This window comes from Felis catus, chromosome D2 (assembly GCF_018350175.1).
Source record: "Felis catus isolate Fca126 chromosome D2, F.catus_Fca126_mat1.0, whole genome shotgun sequence".
NCBI classification, from domain to species: Eukaryota; Metazoa; Chordata; class Mammalia; order Carnivora; family Felidae; genus Felis; species Felis catus.
The window spans coordinates 8901849-8919702 of NC_058378.1; the positions used below are offsets into that span (position 1 = coordinate 8901849).

Sequence of the window (17854 nt, forward strand, 5' to 3'; positions counted from 1 at the left end):
CCATAAAGAATGTTTTGTTTTTCGGGGCTCCTGGGTGACTTGGTTAAGCGTCTGACTTTGGCTCAGGTCATGATCTCACAGTCTGTGTCAGGCTCTGTACTGACACCTCAGCCTGGAGCCTTCTTCGATTCTGTGTCTCCTTCTCTCTCTGCCCCCGCCCCCAAATAAATAAACATTAAAAAAAAATGTTTTCTATTTCAATGAAAGATTGTATTTGGCCCCTGAAGCTTCGTTTTCTGTGTTCTTCAAAGGCCCTGAAACCCATGGGCCTAGCCCAGTTGCCATGTCGTTTCCCATTCACAGGGTGCTGCGTCCCTAAACCAGACGTGATCTTCAGGCTGGAACAAGGACAGCAGCCATGGCTCATAGAGGAAGAGTCCCTAGACCAGAGCTGCCCAGGTGAGTTAGTATGTGTTAAACGGATGGACACCCGATGGCATGGTATGAATTCTTTTTATTCTCAGGTGCTTGCTTGTATGTTCATTTTCACATTCAGCAAATACTGAGTACCCACTGTGTGGCACGAAGGTTTTAGGCGCCAGAAATACTTCAGCAAACTAAATTTGTTCCTCACTTTGTGGACCCTGCATTCTGATAGGGAGAGAAAAATAAGAAACAAACAACAGTTCATACGTAACACGCAAACGCATAATATGCCAATAAAATAGCGAGGAAGTTAAAGATGAAAACTAATGAAATGTTATACTTGAGAAAAGAGGTTCAGGAAGGCACTTGGGTGATATCAACTTGAACGGAATGAGGTGAGGATTATGGATGGCAGAGGAGACATTAAATGTCAGTCCACCGAGGCAGGAATGTACTTGGTGTTTTTGAGAACACACACGTGTCACTGTGGACTAGGGGAAATGAGTGAGCAGAGAGTGGTAAGAGTTGACATTGTGGAGGTAACGGAGCTCAAATTACATAGGGCCGTTCAGGCCATGATAAAGACTGATTTTATACTGAGTCAAATGAAAAGCCATTGGTAGGATTTTACCTACTAAGCAACATATGCTTATTTTTCTTTTAACTTTTCTCTCTGGCCACTGGGCAAAGAAAATACTACTGGGGCAGAGGGATGAAAGGGAGACCAGCAGGACAGTACTGCAGTCTCTGAGGAGGGGGGATAGGTTACCCCCGGTTGGGAGTGGCGGAGAAGAGTAGCCATGGTTGGCTTCTGGTTATGGTTTGAAAGTGGGACCTATAAGATGTGCTGTGAGTTGGATGAGGAATGTGAGAGAAAGAAAGGAGTCAGCGACTCCAAGGATTTCATCCAGAGCAATTGGATGAATGGGTACCGGTTGCCAAGATGGGGGGAGATTGGGGAGAAGCAGTTTAGAAGTCATAGGAGTTTAGACTGCACATACCAAGTTTCAGGTGATTATAAACTGTCCAGGTTTACCTGGGAGTAAGTAAGCATTTGACTGTTTGAGCAGAGGTAGTTTAGGGGAGACTCCAGGTTGGAGATGATTTATTTGGAAATTATCAATTTATGGTAGTACTTAAAGTTTTTAAATTTAGTGTCTGAGCCTAAGGGACCAGACAGCCTCTCCTTAGAGGTACCAATGAACAGATCTGAGAGGTCTGAAGACTGTCCCCCGGGCTACCAGCTTTCAGAAGTCATTAAAATGAGAAAGCTCAGTGAAGAAGAGAGAAAAGCAGTTTGGGGATAAGGTGGAAACAGAGAATGTGGCGTCCTGTAGCCAAGTTAAGACAGTTTTCAAAAACAAAATGAACGTTTTGAAGAATATGTAATGTCAGCCTTTTTTCTCTCTCTGCTCACAAACCATCCAGAAGCATTAAGGAAAATGAACCACATACACGTCACTATGACACGAGAGGATATCTGAAATCCCAAATCAGTACAGGTGTAAATGGTGCGAAATTGGACAAATCAAGGAGCGTGCGTATCAGCAGGCGGGTAGAAAACAAAAGCATTTCTGATGCTCCGGGGGACTGGCGCAGTGCTTTTCGTGAACAGAGTGCGTAGTCTGAGGTGTGAAACATAAAACTTAGATTAACAGCAGTGCTGTGCCCTAGATGGCTGAGCTCCCTCGGATGCAGTTTGCTTCTGCCAAGCAGATGTAGTAAAGTGTAGAAATGAAACATATCTTCCAGTAGCCTCTTCTGTTTCTGTGATAGCGCAAGAGAGGCTGTACATCTGGGAAAACCGCCTCACAGACGTCTAAATGGGGAGAGAGAATCTTACGCGCTCTTAGCGGGTACTTGCTAAGTACCCAGGATTTGAAGCAAAATCCTGACACAGGATTTGACGCGCTCTTAGCGGGTACTTGCTAAGTACCCAGGATTTGAAGCAAAATCCTGACACAGGATTTGAAGCAAAAACTCACTCGGTAACAATTGGTAAGGATGTGCAGACCTTCTACAAAAATGAGGGAAGCGGTTAGGAGGAAAGGAAAGTTCCAGACGGCAGTTGCCTTGCTGACCAGAGCTCTGTAATTAGCACATCGGGTTGCTCGGACCAACAGGGTATTGTCAGAGTCTTCATGTGAACCGCTGTGTCCCAGAGCGGCGTGTCGGAGAGGTGGAAGGGAGAACGATAGATCTGTGGTCTTCTTCCTGTTCTCCTTTATTAGATGCAATTGTTCTGTAGAGGTTTAATTACCTTTCTTTTCTGGATTGCATCAGACGGTTTGTCTGGGCAGATGCTGGGGCCCCAGAGCCTCAGTGGGTCCAGTTCGGTTACCGGGGCACGTAGTTCCTGGAAGTCAGCTCGACACCCGCCGTTCCTCACTCTGGAGCGACAGCAGTGCCAGCCCGGTGACCCGACGCAGGGATCGCCAAGAGAGAAGCCGCTGCCAAGGCCGCTCTGGCTACGAAGGAAGGCAGAGTTTGGCTGATCTATAAACTGAGTCCAGTACATGTGCAAAATGCTTGTTCATAAGGAATTACCTCGTCAGCTTAAGACGTGACTCTCTTCCCTTCTCTCGAGTAAACCTTGTGCAGCGTGCTGTTCCTTACAAAGCTCACCTCCTTTCAGCCTGAGTAATTGAACAGGAACCAGCACAAAATACATACAAAACTGTTGCAAGAAAAAAGGGAGGACAAAGATGGGCAAGAAAGATAGTAGGTGATTGAATTGTCATTTGATCAAAGTAGTCATAAAGTAGATAAATAGTGTGACCAAATATTAAATAATGAGTTTCAAAAGAGAGAACTAATGGAATTAATTACTTCTGTGATACAAGTTTTTTTTTTTTTTAATTTTTTTTTTTAACTTTTATTTATTTTTGAGACAGAGACAGAGCATGAACGGGGGAGGGGCAGAGAGAGAGGGAGACACAGAATCGGAAACAGGCTCCAGGCTCTGAGCCATCAGCCCAGAGCCCGACGCGGGGCTCGAACTCACGGACCGCGAGATCGTGACCTGGCTGAAGTCGGACGCTTAACCGACTGCGCCACCCAGGCGCCCCTGTGATACAAGTTTTTAAGAAAGATGTTAATAGAAAACAAATTGTGGGGTGTCAAAGTCAGAAAAGAATTGAAACAAAAAATAAAATCACAGTCAAGAAAGGAAATCGGAGGAATCGCGAGAAAGAACAGCTAGTGTTGAAATTACATTCAGAAGGAAGTGAGACGTGGAGCAAGAAGCCGCTGAAATGAGTCCTGAAGATTAGAGCTCACCCGCATGCTCTGCCTACAGTTCGTCCCCCAAATGGGAAAGTAAAGGAAATAGAACAAATATTTAAAATAACCCAGGAACACTTTTTGTGGGGGGGGGGGAGGTTGGAGGGAGAGGTGCAATTGAATCTGTATAAAAGGGCCAGTTGCATCCACATTAGGATAGATTTAATAAAGGGACGGGATTTCAAAAACAAAGAGTCAATTTGATAACCAGCCAATATAAGAGAAAGTCCAACTAGCTTCAGACTTTTCCATAGTTAAATCTGTAGGTAAGAATTAGCACAGCAGTTCCTACAAAATCCTTAGTGTGTTCCATTGACAATATTATACCCATTTAAGAAGATCTTCTTTAATGAGGAACAAATCTTTTTCGAATAGGCAAGAACCCTAGGATCATTGTTCCTGGAAGCCTCTATTAGAGAATGAGTATCAGGTAACCAAGGAGTGACAGAAAGAAAGCATGGTAAAAAGACTGGTGGTGGGCTTTGAATTTAACTGAAGAACTAATTAAAGCAATTGTGGAGCTAGCTGACAGAAGAGAATGTACCAGTTGCAAATCTGGGCAACACAAAGGCTGGGTGTCTGTGTAGATAAAAGGAGGCTAAAAACAAGTGGAGGGCAATGAAGGTGTATGAATACACCTGTTATAACACGATATGTGCATTCCTGAAAAATCACTGCTCCATATGAAGCAGTAAACTAAAAGTCACTGGGCTGATGGCAAAATGGGATTGGGGCTAGAACACTCAAAAGCTTTGTCAGTGACACAGTGAGATAGCACCATTCGAGTCTCCAGCTAGAATTTTGTATTCATTTATTTCTCCTTTCAGTTCTGTTAGGTTTTGCTTTATCTATTTAAAGATTTATTATTGGGGTGCCTGGGTGGCTCAGTTGGTTAAGCGTCGACTTCGGCTCAGGTCATGATATCACGGCTCATGGGTTCGAGCCCCGCGTTGGGCTCTGTGCTGACAGTTCGGAGACTGGAGCCTGTTTTGGACTGTGGATCCCTCTCTCTCTGCCTCTCCCCTGCTTGTGCTGTCTCTCTCTCTCTCTCTCTCTCTCTCTCTCTCTCTCTCTCTCTCAAAAATCAACATTAAAAAAACTTTTTTTTTAAAGAATCATTAAGAATTATTATTAAGTGTATAAATATAAGGATCTTTATGTTCTTCTCTTAATGAGATGACCCCGTTATGATGATGTCTCTATCTCTCGTAGAACTTTTTGCTCTGAAGTGTGCTTTGATATTCATATACCTACTCCACAAATCCTAGGTAAGCCATTTATTAGCTTAGACAAGTCACTTAACCTCTGTGAGCCTCTGTTTCCTCATTGTATATTTCAATAGTAAGACCTTTGTCACAATACGTACGAGCATCAGATGAGGCAAGGTACAAATCACAGTGCCTTGCTAAAATAGGCATTCAGGAAGTTTACACCTCCAGCTAACACTTAACTAATGCCCTCCTAAAAGCTTGGGATACATCAAAGATACATCAAGGATTCTGCTTTTGTGGAGCTTAGATTCAGGAGGGAGGCATAGAGGTAAGGACCATAGACGAAGAAGTAGACAATAAACAAGGGTGCAAATAATTTAATCTTATAATTTCAGGTCATGCTGAATGCTATGAAGGGTTTTATTTTTTATTTTTTTTTAATTTTCTTTTTAACGTTTATTTTTGAGAAAGAAAAAGAGCCCCCGCGTGCACGCACACGTGAGTTGGGAGCATAGAGAGAGGGAGACAGGGAATTGGAAGCAGGCTCCGGGCTCTGAGCTGTCAGCACAGCACTTGAACTGATGAACCGCAAGATCATCCGGAGCTGAAGTCAGATGCTTAACCAACTGAGCGACCCAGGTGCCCCATTATGAAGGGTTTTAAAGATAAGAAAATGAGGTGATGTGATCGAGGGCATTTGGGATAGGTGGACTGTTTAAGCCAAGTGGCCCACGTGGCTTCTTCAAAATTTTAGTTGAAAAGGACCTAAACCATGTGATCCCTGAGAAGAGCATTTTCTGAGAGAGAGGGGAGTGCGCTTGACTTGTCGGGTCAACGGCAGGACGGCTGGTGTGGTTCTGGCGTGGCAAGTGCAGTGAGCAACAGCATGGAGTAAAGTTGGAGACCTCAGCATGAACTTGATCTTGATGTTCTCAGTCATGCCGCTACATTTGAATTTCATTCAGATAGAACTGTGGGGGTCTATTGCAGTTTTTAGGTAGTGACAGAGGCTAGAATATAACAAAATTTTGAACTTCATATGTGATTCCTTGTACACACGGCTCCATAATCCCTTGGGGTCTCTGGCATGAAAAGAGGGTCTTTGGTATACTGGGCTGACTGGATGCTGGGGGCCACTAGACCGCTTCAGCAAGGGGCTGGCTGCCACCAGTGGCCTGTGATTTAATCATTCAAGCCTGGGCAATGAAACCTCCGTAAACACTTTATTTTATTTTTTTTTTAATTTTTTTTTAACGTTTTTTATTTATTTTTGAGACAGAGAGAGACAGAGTATGAACGGGGGAGGGGCAGAGAGCGAGGGAGACACAGAATCGGAAGCAGGCTCCAGGCTCTGAGCCATCAGCCCAGAGCCCGACGCGGGGCTCGAACTCACGGACCGCGAGATTGTGACCTGAGCTGAAGTCGGCCGCTTAACCGACTGAGCCACCCAGGCGCTCCACTTCTGTAAACACTTTAAACAACAGAGTTTGAGTGTTGAGTTGCATGCCCGGAGTTCCACACGCTCACACACCGCTCACGTCTCAAACCCTTGCCAATGTGTGTTTTCCTTCTGGCTGTTCCGGAGTTGAATCCTTTATAATAAACTAGTAATAAATAAGTAAATTGTTTTCTGAGTTCTGTGAGTTGTTCTAGCAAATTATCAAATCTGAGTTGGGCTGGCTAGTCACAGGAACCCTCAGTTTTTAGTCAGAATGCTAGAGGCAAAAAAAGAAAGATGCATACATAGTACCTTCACCTTTCTTTTAATTAACGTTTCCATGTGTATCTTTTTCCATCTTTTTACTTTTTTTGTTGTTAAGTTGATTTATTTATTTTGAGGGTGAGAGCACAAGCGGGGGAGGGGCAGAGAGAAAGGGAGGGAGAGAATCCCAGGCAGGCTCCACACTGCCAGCTCAGAGCCCAACTCTGGGCTTGAACTCCCAAACCATGATGTCTTGACCTGAGCTGAAATCAAGAGTTGGAGGCTTAACCAACTGAGCCACCCAGGTACCCCTCCATCTTTTAACTTTTAGCCTATTTATATTTAGAGTGGATTTTCTATCAATAGCATTCAAAGACCCGTATGGTTGGGTCTATTTTACCTAGTGTGAAAACCTCTATTTTTTAATAAGAATATTTCAAACATTTAAGTGTTTGCCCTATGGAATACAACATCTTTAATTTATCAGTCTGATTTCAAATGACATACTAGTTTACATGTAGCTTTGCAATCTTATGTCAATATACGTCTGTTCCTCCCATTCTATGTGATATTTTACTTCAAACCCCACAAGGCATCTTTTATTTACTTCCTTTTTTTAAACCATTAGCACTGTATTTCTTTGTGCAGCTTACTCTTTCTAATACTCCTTTTAGTATTTCTTACAACATGGATGTGTTGGCAGTGAATTCTCTCCACTTTTATTTGTCCAAAGAGCCTTTACTTCCTCTTCATTTATGAAACATGTTTTCTCTAGATACAAAATTCTGCGTTGACACTCATTTCTGTACATACTTGAAAGATTCACTTCATTTTCTTCTGGCTTAATGTCCCTCCTCTTGTGATTTTCAAGTGTTTGTTCTTCTGTTCTTTAATATTCTGTTTTGTTGCCTTCAAGATTTTCTTTTCATTTTGGTTTTCAGCTGTTTAGCTTTGATTTGATTTTTGAGGTTTTCTGGGTATTCCTTGCTGTTTTCTCAGTTTCCTTTTTCTTTTTTTTTTTTAAGTTTGTTTATTTTTAGAGAAAGCACGAGTGGGGGAGGGGCAGAGAGAGAGGGAGAGAGAGAATCCAAAGCAGGCTCTGCGCGTCAGCACAGAGCCCGATGTGGGGCTCAAACTCGCGAACTATGAGATCATGACTTGAGCCAAAGAGTCAGATGCTCAACTGACTGAGCCCCCCAGGTGCCTCTGCTTTCTGTTTCTTAAATTTGTGGTTTGATGTATTTCATCCTTTATTTTTGGCAGGGACTGCAGTTACTTATGTGTGCCTGTATTTGATTGTGTTCCATAGTCCTTGAGTGTCCTGTGTCAGGAGAATTTCATCAGTGTCTGTGCTGCATTTTCAGCCGCCCTTCCAAGCCTGTGTCACAGAGGGTTTACCTCTCTGCTCCTGTTCCTCTTGCGGCAGTTGACTGAGCTGATGCTGTTTCAAAGAGGAATAAAGCCAGACTCCAGCTAAAGGTGATAGATACAGATTTTATTCAATAGCTATGGGAATAGTAAGTGAGAAGCTTCAGTAAAACTGAGCTCAACTCCAAATACTGCTAAGGCAGCTAGGGACTTATAGCCAACAATCTGGGGGGATCACTGGATAGAACAGTACTAAGAGGGACATCAGGGGTAGGGGGATTCTTGCTAAATGCAGACCAGGCACATCAAGGGCAGGGAATAAGGAACTTGATCAGATATCAAGGGTGAGGGGCTTCCCACTAGACTGACTTAAAAGGACTCTTGCTAGAACCGAATTCAGCATGGATAAACATGGAAAGGCCTAGTTGAGAACAGGGCTCAGTGGAGCCTAACTAAGGTTTATTAGTCAACGGGAGAGTTCTTGTCGGAGCATATTGTACAACTTGGGTTGATCCTGAAATAAACGATAGAAGCCGTACCTTTTATTGTGTAATTTCGTTGTAAAATTCTAATGGAGATACTACTAGAAAAGAGAATATGATCCTCAAAAGGATGCTGGAGATGAGAGAAAGAGCAGTTAGTGATAGGAAATTAGAAAACATCCAGGTAAATCTGAACAATAATGTGTGTAAAATGATGAAGATATCTAATGTGTGGGATTAAAAAAGATACTATGATCTGCAAAACATATAAAAACTACATATAAATGAGGTGAGAGGTGGTCAAATTGAGTTTGATACTCCTTTTATTCAGAAAAAGAGGTTAGGGGCGCCTGGGTGGTGCAGTCGGTTAAGTGTCCGACTTCAGCCAGGTCACGATCTCGCGGTCCGTGAGTTTGAGCCCCGCGTCAGGCTCTGGGCTGATGGCTCAGAGCCTGGAGCCTGTTTCTGATTCTGTGTCTCCCTCTCTCTCTGCCCCTCCCCCGTTCATGCTCTGTCTCTCTCTGTCCCCAAAGATAGATAAACGTTGAAAAAAAAAATTAAAAAAAAAAAAAAAAGAAAAAGAGGTTCAAGATTTTGAATTACTTCAGATTTTAAGTTAAGTATTTATGGTAAGATTAACAGAAAGCCACCTAAAGCTGAGAAACCAGTGTGTGTAACTTTCAAAGTTGTAAAGAAGAAACAGTAGGAAAGATACAAAATTAGCCCAAAAAGGAAAGGAGAATCAATAGAATGGATAACTGTAGCCAATGTAAAGTACCAAGTAAAATGCAAGAGAGGACTTTGCAACATTTCGATAATCACCATCGATCCGACTAAATTTATCTGTTAAAAGACATATTGTCAAATTGGATCTTCAGAATAGGGTAATACCTTCCTATGGCTAAGATACCCGGTTTTCATTTATCCTGAGAAGTCCATATTTCTATCTTCATCTTTTGCCCACTCAACATTCAGCGTTCTACTTGCCTGTGTGTAGGACGTCCTGGGTAGGATATCCTGATCCTTTCAGTGTGGCAAGACCTAATATTACAATTAGCATTTACAAATCATAGATTTTCCCCACTTGATTTGTTACATTCTCTGAGTCTTCTGTTACAACTGACCGTCATAGTATTTTATTTTTCTGCCTTCTTCCTTCCTTCCTAATGTTAGATCAGTATTGTTGTTATTTTGTAAACTTTGCAAATTATTTTATATTCTCATTTTGCACTGACATTCCCCAAAACACTTGGGCATACTGTTTTACTCTTTGATGGTCTAATTCCTAAATGAAATTAGACTTTGCCCCACAAAGCATCTGATTTATCATGTTAATATCCTGAGTTATATTTTCCCCAATATGTAATATAGCAAATTTAAGTTTTCCTCATTTAATGACCCTTAAATGTGGCTACATCTCATCTGTGTGGCACAGAACTGGTGCTAAACTCCCATTTAATCCTTCTTCCTGAGTTTTACCCCCAGATATGCTTTCCTGCCCTACAATGCCACATTTCATTTCTAATGTATTTGCTAATTCTTGTGAATTAATACATGAAGAGTACATGGAACAGTACCTGGCTCACGGAAACGGTCTGTTACTGTTCCTGTTGTGAATATCATTGTCATGAATTTTAAGGTTACACTTAGCTTTCCACACCTTTTGTAATGTAAAATGTTCCTTCATTGCTTTGGTTTACATTATCTGCTATAGAACCTGGTTCCTGATGGTGTATGGATTTTGAATGAAGCTATTATCTGGATTATAATTTTTTCTGAGAGCATACTTTTTTTTGTTATATAACATAGAGTAGATATTGGATCATTACTTAATTCATTAACTGTGACTCTTGAGTGAGAGAGCCTATATACATTCATTCAGAAAATACTATGAGAAATTAATTTCTAAACCCACATGTTGGGTTATAAACCTGTAGATTCTCGTCCAAAATTATAAATTTGATCAAGAACAAACTTGATCTTTGTTTTGGAAAGCACACCACTTGTTAAGGACCATTACTTTCAAAATCCACTCAGATGAATTTAGAGGAAATCAGATATAAATACTTCTGATACCATAGTTTGCGGTTGGAAAAAGAAAAAAAGACTACTGAGTATTCTAAATTTCAACAATTAACAGGATATGTTTATGTTTCAAGGGAGTATAATCTAACATTGTGATAGAATGAGATGTATAGAATGTGATTGATTTTAAATTTCAGTGTATGTGGGACTTGAAATTGTAGAGAAGTTTGTGAAGACATGAGTTATGAGACATGTCATTTTCCTGAAGAATGAAGTTGTGAGCAAGTCCAAAGTGGGAATGTAAGCTTGCTGAGTGAAAAGTCTTGGTTGAACAAGTTTTGGCAAATTAATAGTCTGGCATTTCTAGAAAGAAGACATTTATTGTGGACTTGTGAAGTGATTAGTTGAACAACAACTAATTATGTATATTGTTGATAAAAAGTCTCCCCCCCCCCCCCCCCCCCGGAATTATAACTGCAGTCTGTTTGCTGTGATGGCACTTGGAGACAATGGGCTGTGAATAGGTTTTACTGTATGTATTAAGCAAGAAGGTAATGTGAAGTATGGCTGAGAATTCTTAGGGTAAATAAATATAAATATCTTTTAGTGTTTTAGGTCAGGTCTTCCATGGTTATGAATAAAACCAAGAAAGGTGGAGATCTGAGTGTCAAGAAAAAATTATTACTATTATATCAGAGCATGTTTAAAATGGGGGAAAACTAGCATCTGGTGATAGCAGAAGTTCCCTTTTGAACAAACCCTGAGACTAAGCTGAATATACCACAGCTGTATACAGTTGATGGATTTGGTCATTTCAGCCTTCTTTCTCATCTGATTTCATATTTCCTGGTCGACATTTGTAAGTAACATGACTGGAGGGAAACTTAGAAGCTACGTTACAGGAGTCCTTTCATAAGCACAAAGAAATCGGTGTTTTGGGGATTTAATTTGGCATTGACAGTATAATAAGTTAACGTGTAACAAAATAGACATAATTAAAAAAAAATTTTTTTAAGTTTATTTATTTTGAGAGAGAGACTGGAGGAAGGGCAGAAAGAGAGGGATGGAGAGAGGGAATCCCAGGCAGGCTCCACGCTGTCAGCACAGAGCCTGATGTGGGGCTTGAACTCACGAACTGTGAGATCATGACTTGAGCTGAAACCAGGAGTCAGACATTTAACTGACTGAGCCACCCAGGCACCCCAAAACAGAGGTAATTTTAAAAAGAAGGGGATGAAACTGGAAACATGTAAACCATAGAATTTAGGTGCACAATGTAAGGATGGGAAGAAAATTACCTAAAGTCTGATCCTTCAGAATATCAGATCATCCCTCTGGTACCTCTTTAGGGCATTCTCATCTACTTCTTTAGGGCCTCTCTAGTTCTCTGTATTTCCCATTCCTAGATCAGCTCCCTTTTTTTTCAATGACTGTTTCCTTTTCTTCACCGTGCTTTATATTTATTTCTACTGTGTATATGAAGTCGTGAAGTACATATTTGTAAATTGCCAAATATAGTTGTGTTTGTTATAAGTTTCTATCCCCCTTTTTCCACCCTGTCAGGGTTTATTTCTTCTGATACAAAAGGATGGGGCAACACGACTATTTGGATCTGTCTTATTTCATAAAACTAAGTCAACTGTGTAAAAAGGCATTTGTTTGTAAGTGTAATTTCATCATAATTACCATAAGATTCGTTACTTATGATTGTTGTGGTTGTTTTGTTTTGTTTTTTTCCTTCATTTCTAGAAGTCTGCAAAGTTGATAACCAACTAGAACAGAATCAAGAAATCCAGCACAGACATTTCTGGCAGTCTCCATTTATCAACAACAAAACACTGACTGTACACAGAGGTAATGTATTAGGAAACATTTTTAATTTCAGCACAGACAGCATTCCTTCCATAAAAATACCCTGTAAATGTGACTCATGTGGTATGAATTTGAAATGTATTTCAGAATTAATTATTAATAAGAAAAACTATTTAAGTAAGAAGGCTGATGACCTCAATCCATGTGGGAAATTGTTCCTTCATAGTAACCCTGAAAAAACTCAAATGGGGGAGAAACCTTGTGAATTCATTCAAAATCAAAAATATGTAAGTCGTAATGAAAATTTCATTCCATATCAGAAAATTAAAAATGTACAACAATGCTTAATTCAAAGGAATAAGGAATATGAGGGATACGGGAAGGAGTTCCATGAGAAGGCACTTGTCCCATATAACCAATCTTGTATAGGAGAGAGTCCTCGTGAACATAATGAATCTGATAAAACGTTCTGTAATAATGCAACCCTCGTGGTCTGTAAGATAGCACAAAGAATGGAAAATCTTCATGAGTTTAATGAATACGGTAAAACATTTGAGAAGTCCTCCCTCTTGAAACCTAGAGTTCATTTAAAGGTGAAGGGTTATGAGTACATTGATAGAGTGGTTAGTTTCAATAGGAGATCAGACTTCCCTGACACAGGAGATAGAGTATTTGAATATAACAACTTGGGAGAACCTTACTGGGAGAAGTCCGTTCTTAATATAACTCCGAGAACACACGTAGGAGACAAAGTCCATGAATGTAACGAATGTGGAAAAGCATTCTGCAAAAAGTCAAAACTCACCAAACACCAGAAAATACATCCAAGAGAGAAACCATACGAATGTAAGGAATGTGGGAAATGCTTCTCTCGGAAATCCCTCCTCACTTTACATCAGAGAATCCACACAGGAGAGAAACCCTACGAATGTAAGGCCTGTGGGAAATGCTTCTCTAGGAGTTCACACCTCATAATTCATCAGAGGACTCACACAGGAGAGAAGCCCTATGAATGTAAGGAATGTGGGAAGTGTTTCTACCATAAGTCCTATCTCACGGTACACCAGAGGATTCATACAGGGGAGAAGCCCTATGAATGTAACCAATGTGGAAAAACCTTCATAAGCAACTCAGTCCTCACAATACATCAGAAAACACACACAGGCGACAAACCCTATGAGTGTAATCAGTGTGGGAAATTCTTCTCCAGAAACTCGTACCTTACAGTACATCTGAGAACGCACACAGGGGAGAAGCCCTACGAATGTGAGCTCTGTGGGAAAACCTTCTGTCACAAGTCAGATGTCACGAAACATGAGAAAACTCACATAGGGGGAAAACCCTATGGATGTAATCAGTGCGGGAAAACCTTTAGTCGTAACTCGGGCCTAAAAGTTCATCAGAGAACTCACACAAAGGAGAAACCCTATGAATGTAACGAGTGTGGGAAATCCTTTTCTGAGAAATCAGTTCTCACAGTACATCAGAGGATACACACAGGCGAGAAACCTTACAAGTGTAATGAATGTGGGAAAACCTTCTACAATAAATCGGACCTCACTAAACACCACAGGACTCACACAGGTGAGAAACCCTATGAATGTAAGGAATGTGGGAAATTCTTCTCTAGGAATTCATACCTTACAGTACACCAGAGAAGTCATACAGGGGAGAAACCCTATGTGTGCAAGAAATGTGGGAAAACTTTCTACCTTAAGTCAGACTATACAGTACATAAGAGAACACACAGAGGGGAGAAATCCTATCACTGTAATCAGTGTGGGAAGACTTTCACTTGCGGTTCAGTCCTCAGATCACATCAGAGAACTCACACAGGTGAGAAGCCCTATGAATGTAACGAGTGTGGGAAATCATTTTCAGAGAAATCCGTTCTCACCGTCCATCAGAGGATACACACAGGGGAGAAACCTTATAAGTGTAACGAATGTGGGAAGTCCTTCTATCATAAGTCAGATCTCACTAAGCATCAGAGAACACACACAGGAGAGAAACCCTATGAGTGTAAGCATTGTGGGAAAACCTTCAGTTGCAACTCAGGCCTTAAAGTACATCAGAGAAGACACGTAAGAGAGAAACCCTATGAATGTATTGAGTGCGAGGTAACTGCCAAGAAATCAGTTATCACAGCACATCCAAGGTTACACACAGAGGAAGAAAACTAGTAAATATAGCGGTGAGAGGAATCTTTCTCTCGTGAGTCATACCTCAAAATACCATGGAAAATTTACAAAGGACGTGACTCAAAGAATGTAAAGAATGGCAAATCTCTTACCAGAAGTCATCTTCCAGAGCAAACGAGAATACTCCTAGGGGAAAACACTCTGAATTTGATGAATGTTTGAAAATCTGATGTAAATAAGACAACTAAAAGTGGCTGCACGTGGAAGAAAGCCTACTAATACGTGTAGGGAGTATGGGGGATTATTTTATTATGAATTAGAGCTTATTAAACCAAGAATTTACATAGGAGGTAATCCTGTCAATCAGAGATATGAAAATGTTTTTCCAGAATTTGGCCATTAATAATCAGACCACATTTGGGAAAAACTGTCAGCATCTTACATTTTTTTTGAGACCTTTGTCCACAAGTTGTGCTCATTTGTAGGTCAGAGGAGTAATAGGGGGGATACACAAAGAATGCAGCAAACATAGTTGAGCAACTTTATCAGAAATGCCTTTTGTCGAGCAACACAATTGATGGTGAGAGGAAGTCCTAAACGTGTTGTGAACGTACAGGCTTTAACAAAATTCAGACTTTATTATATCTGAAGATTGTATTGAAGGAAGTATGTCTTTAGGAAATATGGACAGAAATTTTCCTTTAGATCTCTTATCCCTAAAGTTATGCTTTTCTCTGATCTCAAAATTCTTTAATAGAAATAAAGCTGATGGTAGACATTTATAAAAATACTAACCATGCAACGTGAAGCTTTTTGAAAAGAACAAATAAACAGAATAATCTTCTCAGTCTCTGATTTCACTTTTGGAGAAACACGTGTCACCCGTGACATTCCCTATCATGAGCCATCGTATGTTTTTGATTAGTCCGCCCCCCAACTATGCTGTTACCTCTGCAAATAATGTGTGATTGTCTGGTTCCTCCTGGGATCTACTATAGGGGTTCCCACTGTGGACTAGCCCAGCCCAGAATGTACACCGCCACCAGCCAGGGGTAGTCTGAAGGATGTGTCTGCTTCCTCTTCGTAGGTTCTGGAACCAGAAATAACATTGAGTGTATACTCTGTAGTACTCTGGTGCATATGACCTTTGTGCCCCAGTTCAAATTTACAGGAAGAGCATCTTAGCTTTGTTGCTTGAATTCAAGCCTGTTGACCCAATTATAGCCTGTCTCTCCAGGGGGGAGAAACTTGACATATTTCCTATGTGTGTCAAATTATGAGCAATAGCATAACCATTGTGTGCCTGTGTGCCTGATGCAGGTTGGAAGTAATGTACTATGAGAATAGTTGAATTCTCTGCATACCGTCCTCAAAACTATCCCATACCCTATAACTTTTTCCACCTTCAGCACTTTTCTCGATTTACTTTTGATCCATGTCTCATTACTTTTACAATAATATTTTCATGTATGTTTGTGTGTGTGTGTGTGTGTGTGTGTGTGTGTGTGTGTGATTGATTCGCTAGGGTATCGGTGGGAACACGTGTTTTGTAACTTGTTTTTGTCTTCAGATGTATGGTTTTGATATTTATACATATGCTTTAGTTGATTTGTTTTAATAAAGCATAATATATGATTATGTAACTGTAACAATAATGTCTATTTTCCTGTCTGTGATTTTCAAAATTTTACGAGTTTCATTATTAAAACAATAATGTTTCAAAATTAAAAAAAATCAACTCTGGGCAGTCATTTAAATATGGTTAAATATACCCTATTTAAGTATCCAACTTGAGTTTTATTATATGTGTGTGTGTGTGTGTGTGTGTGTGTAAATTTACATCCAAATTAGTTAGCATATAGTGCACCAATGATTTCAGGAGTAGATTCCTTAGTGCCCCTTACCCATTTAGCCCATCCCCCCTCTGACAACCTCTCCCATAACCCTCTTTGTTCTCCATACTTATGAGTCTCTTCTGTTTTGTCCCCCTCCCAGTTTTTATATTATTTTTGTTTCCCTTCCCTTATGTTCATCTGTTTTGTCTCTTAAAGTTCTCGTATGAGTGAAGTCATATGATATTTGTCTTTCTCTGACTAATTTCACTTAGCATAATACCCTCCAGTTCCATCCATGTAGTGCAATGGCAAGATTTCATTCTTTTTGATTGCCGAGTAATACTCCATTGTATATATACATACTACATCTTCTTTATCCATTCATCCATCAAGGGACATTTGGGCTCTTTCCATACTTTGGCTATTGTTGATAGTGCTGCTATAGACATTGGGGTGCATGTGACCCTTCGAAACAGCACACCTGTATCCCGTGGATAAATGCCTTAGTAGTGCAGTTGCTGGGTCATAGGGTAGTTCTATTTTTAGTTTTTTGAGGATATATATATATTTTTTTTTAGTTTTTTTTTGTGAGGATATATATATTTTTAAGAAAGATCTGTTTAAACATTTTTTAAAAATATTTATTTATTTTTGAAAGAGAGAGCACAAGTGGTGGAGGGGCAGAGACAGAGGCAGACACAGAATCTGAAACAGGCTCCAGGCTCCAAACTGTCAGCACAGAGCCGGACGTGGGGCTTGAACCCACGAACTGCGAGATCATGACCTGAGCTGAATTTGGACGCTTAACCAACTGAACCACCCTGTCACCTCCTACTTGAATTTTAGTAAGAGTATACTCACACGTATTACTTCCACAGTTAAGAGAGACAACACCCTCATCACCAGGAGGGTTTCTCCTTCCCCTTCCCAGCCACTCCTGGGACTTCCTCCTCCCTCCTGGCCCCTGGCAACCAGTGATCTGCTTTCTGTCACTAGGTTAGATTGATGTTCTTAATATCATTTCACGTAAATGGATCTATACAAGATGTCCTCTTGCTCATCTGTCTTTTATTCTGCATGATTTTGAGATGCATCCATGTTTTAGCACGTATCAGTCACACATTCGTTTTTATTGCAAAGTTGTATTTTATTGTATGCATATATTACAGCTTCTTTATCCATTCTGTTTCCAGTTTTTGATTATTAAGAACATAGCTGCAGTGAACTTCTTGTGCATTTTAATGTAGGCGTGTTTTTATTTCTCTTGGGTAAATATTGAGGAGTAAAATTTCTGGGTTTGTAGGTTAGTATATGTAATGTCTGACTTGTCTGAAGTGCTTGTTACGTTTTGCATTTCCGTCATCCTTGTGTGAGAGTCGCAGTTATTCACATTTTTGCCAGTACTTTGGTACCGTGACTTTTGACTGTAGCCATTTTCATGTGCCTAGTGGAATTTCTCTGTGCTTTTCATTTGCATTTCCCTAATAATGATGTTATGCATCTTTCAAGTCCTGGCCATTTGTGTATCTTAGTTTGTGAAGTATCTGTTCAAATCGTTTGCCCTTTTCATAGTTAGATTGTTTGTCTTATTTGTATTGATTGTGAATATTCTCCCCCCAGTGTGTGGCCT

General features: G+C 40.4%; 1 protein-coding gene across 9 annotated transcripts in view; it reads left to right on the forward strand.

Moving 5' to 3' along the window:
• LOC101100417 (zinc finger protein 260) overlaps nucleotides 1-16038 on the forward strand; it is a 30392-nt gene extending 14354 nt beyond the window's left edge. For 7 of the 9 annotated variants that reach the window (XM_019814116.3, XM_045040951.1, XM_019814118.3 and 4 more), the window contains 2 exons: nucleotides 304-399; nucleotides 12186-16038. In XM_019814116.3, coding sequence (XP_019669675.3) covers nucleotides 304-399; nucleotides 12186-14431 — 2342 coding nt within the window. In that variant the 3' untranslated portion in view covers nucleotides 14432-16038. Of the gene's footprint in view, nucleotides 1-303; nucleotides 400-4860; nucleotides 4917-12185 lie in introns of all 9 variants that reach the window. The other 2 variants (XM_045040953.1, XM_023240339.2) reach the window with 2 other exon arrangements.
• Nucleotides 16039-17854: the final 1816 nt, after the last annotated feature.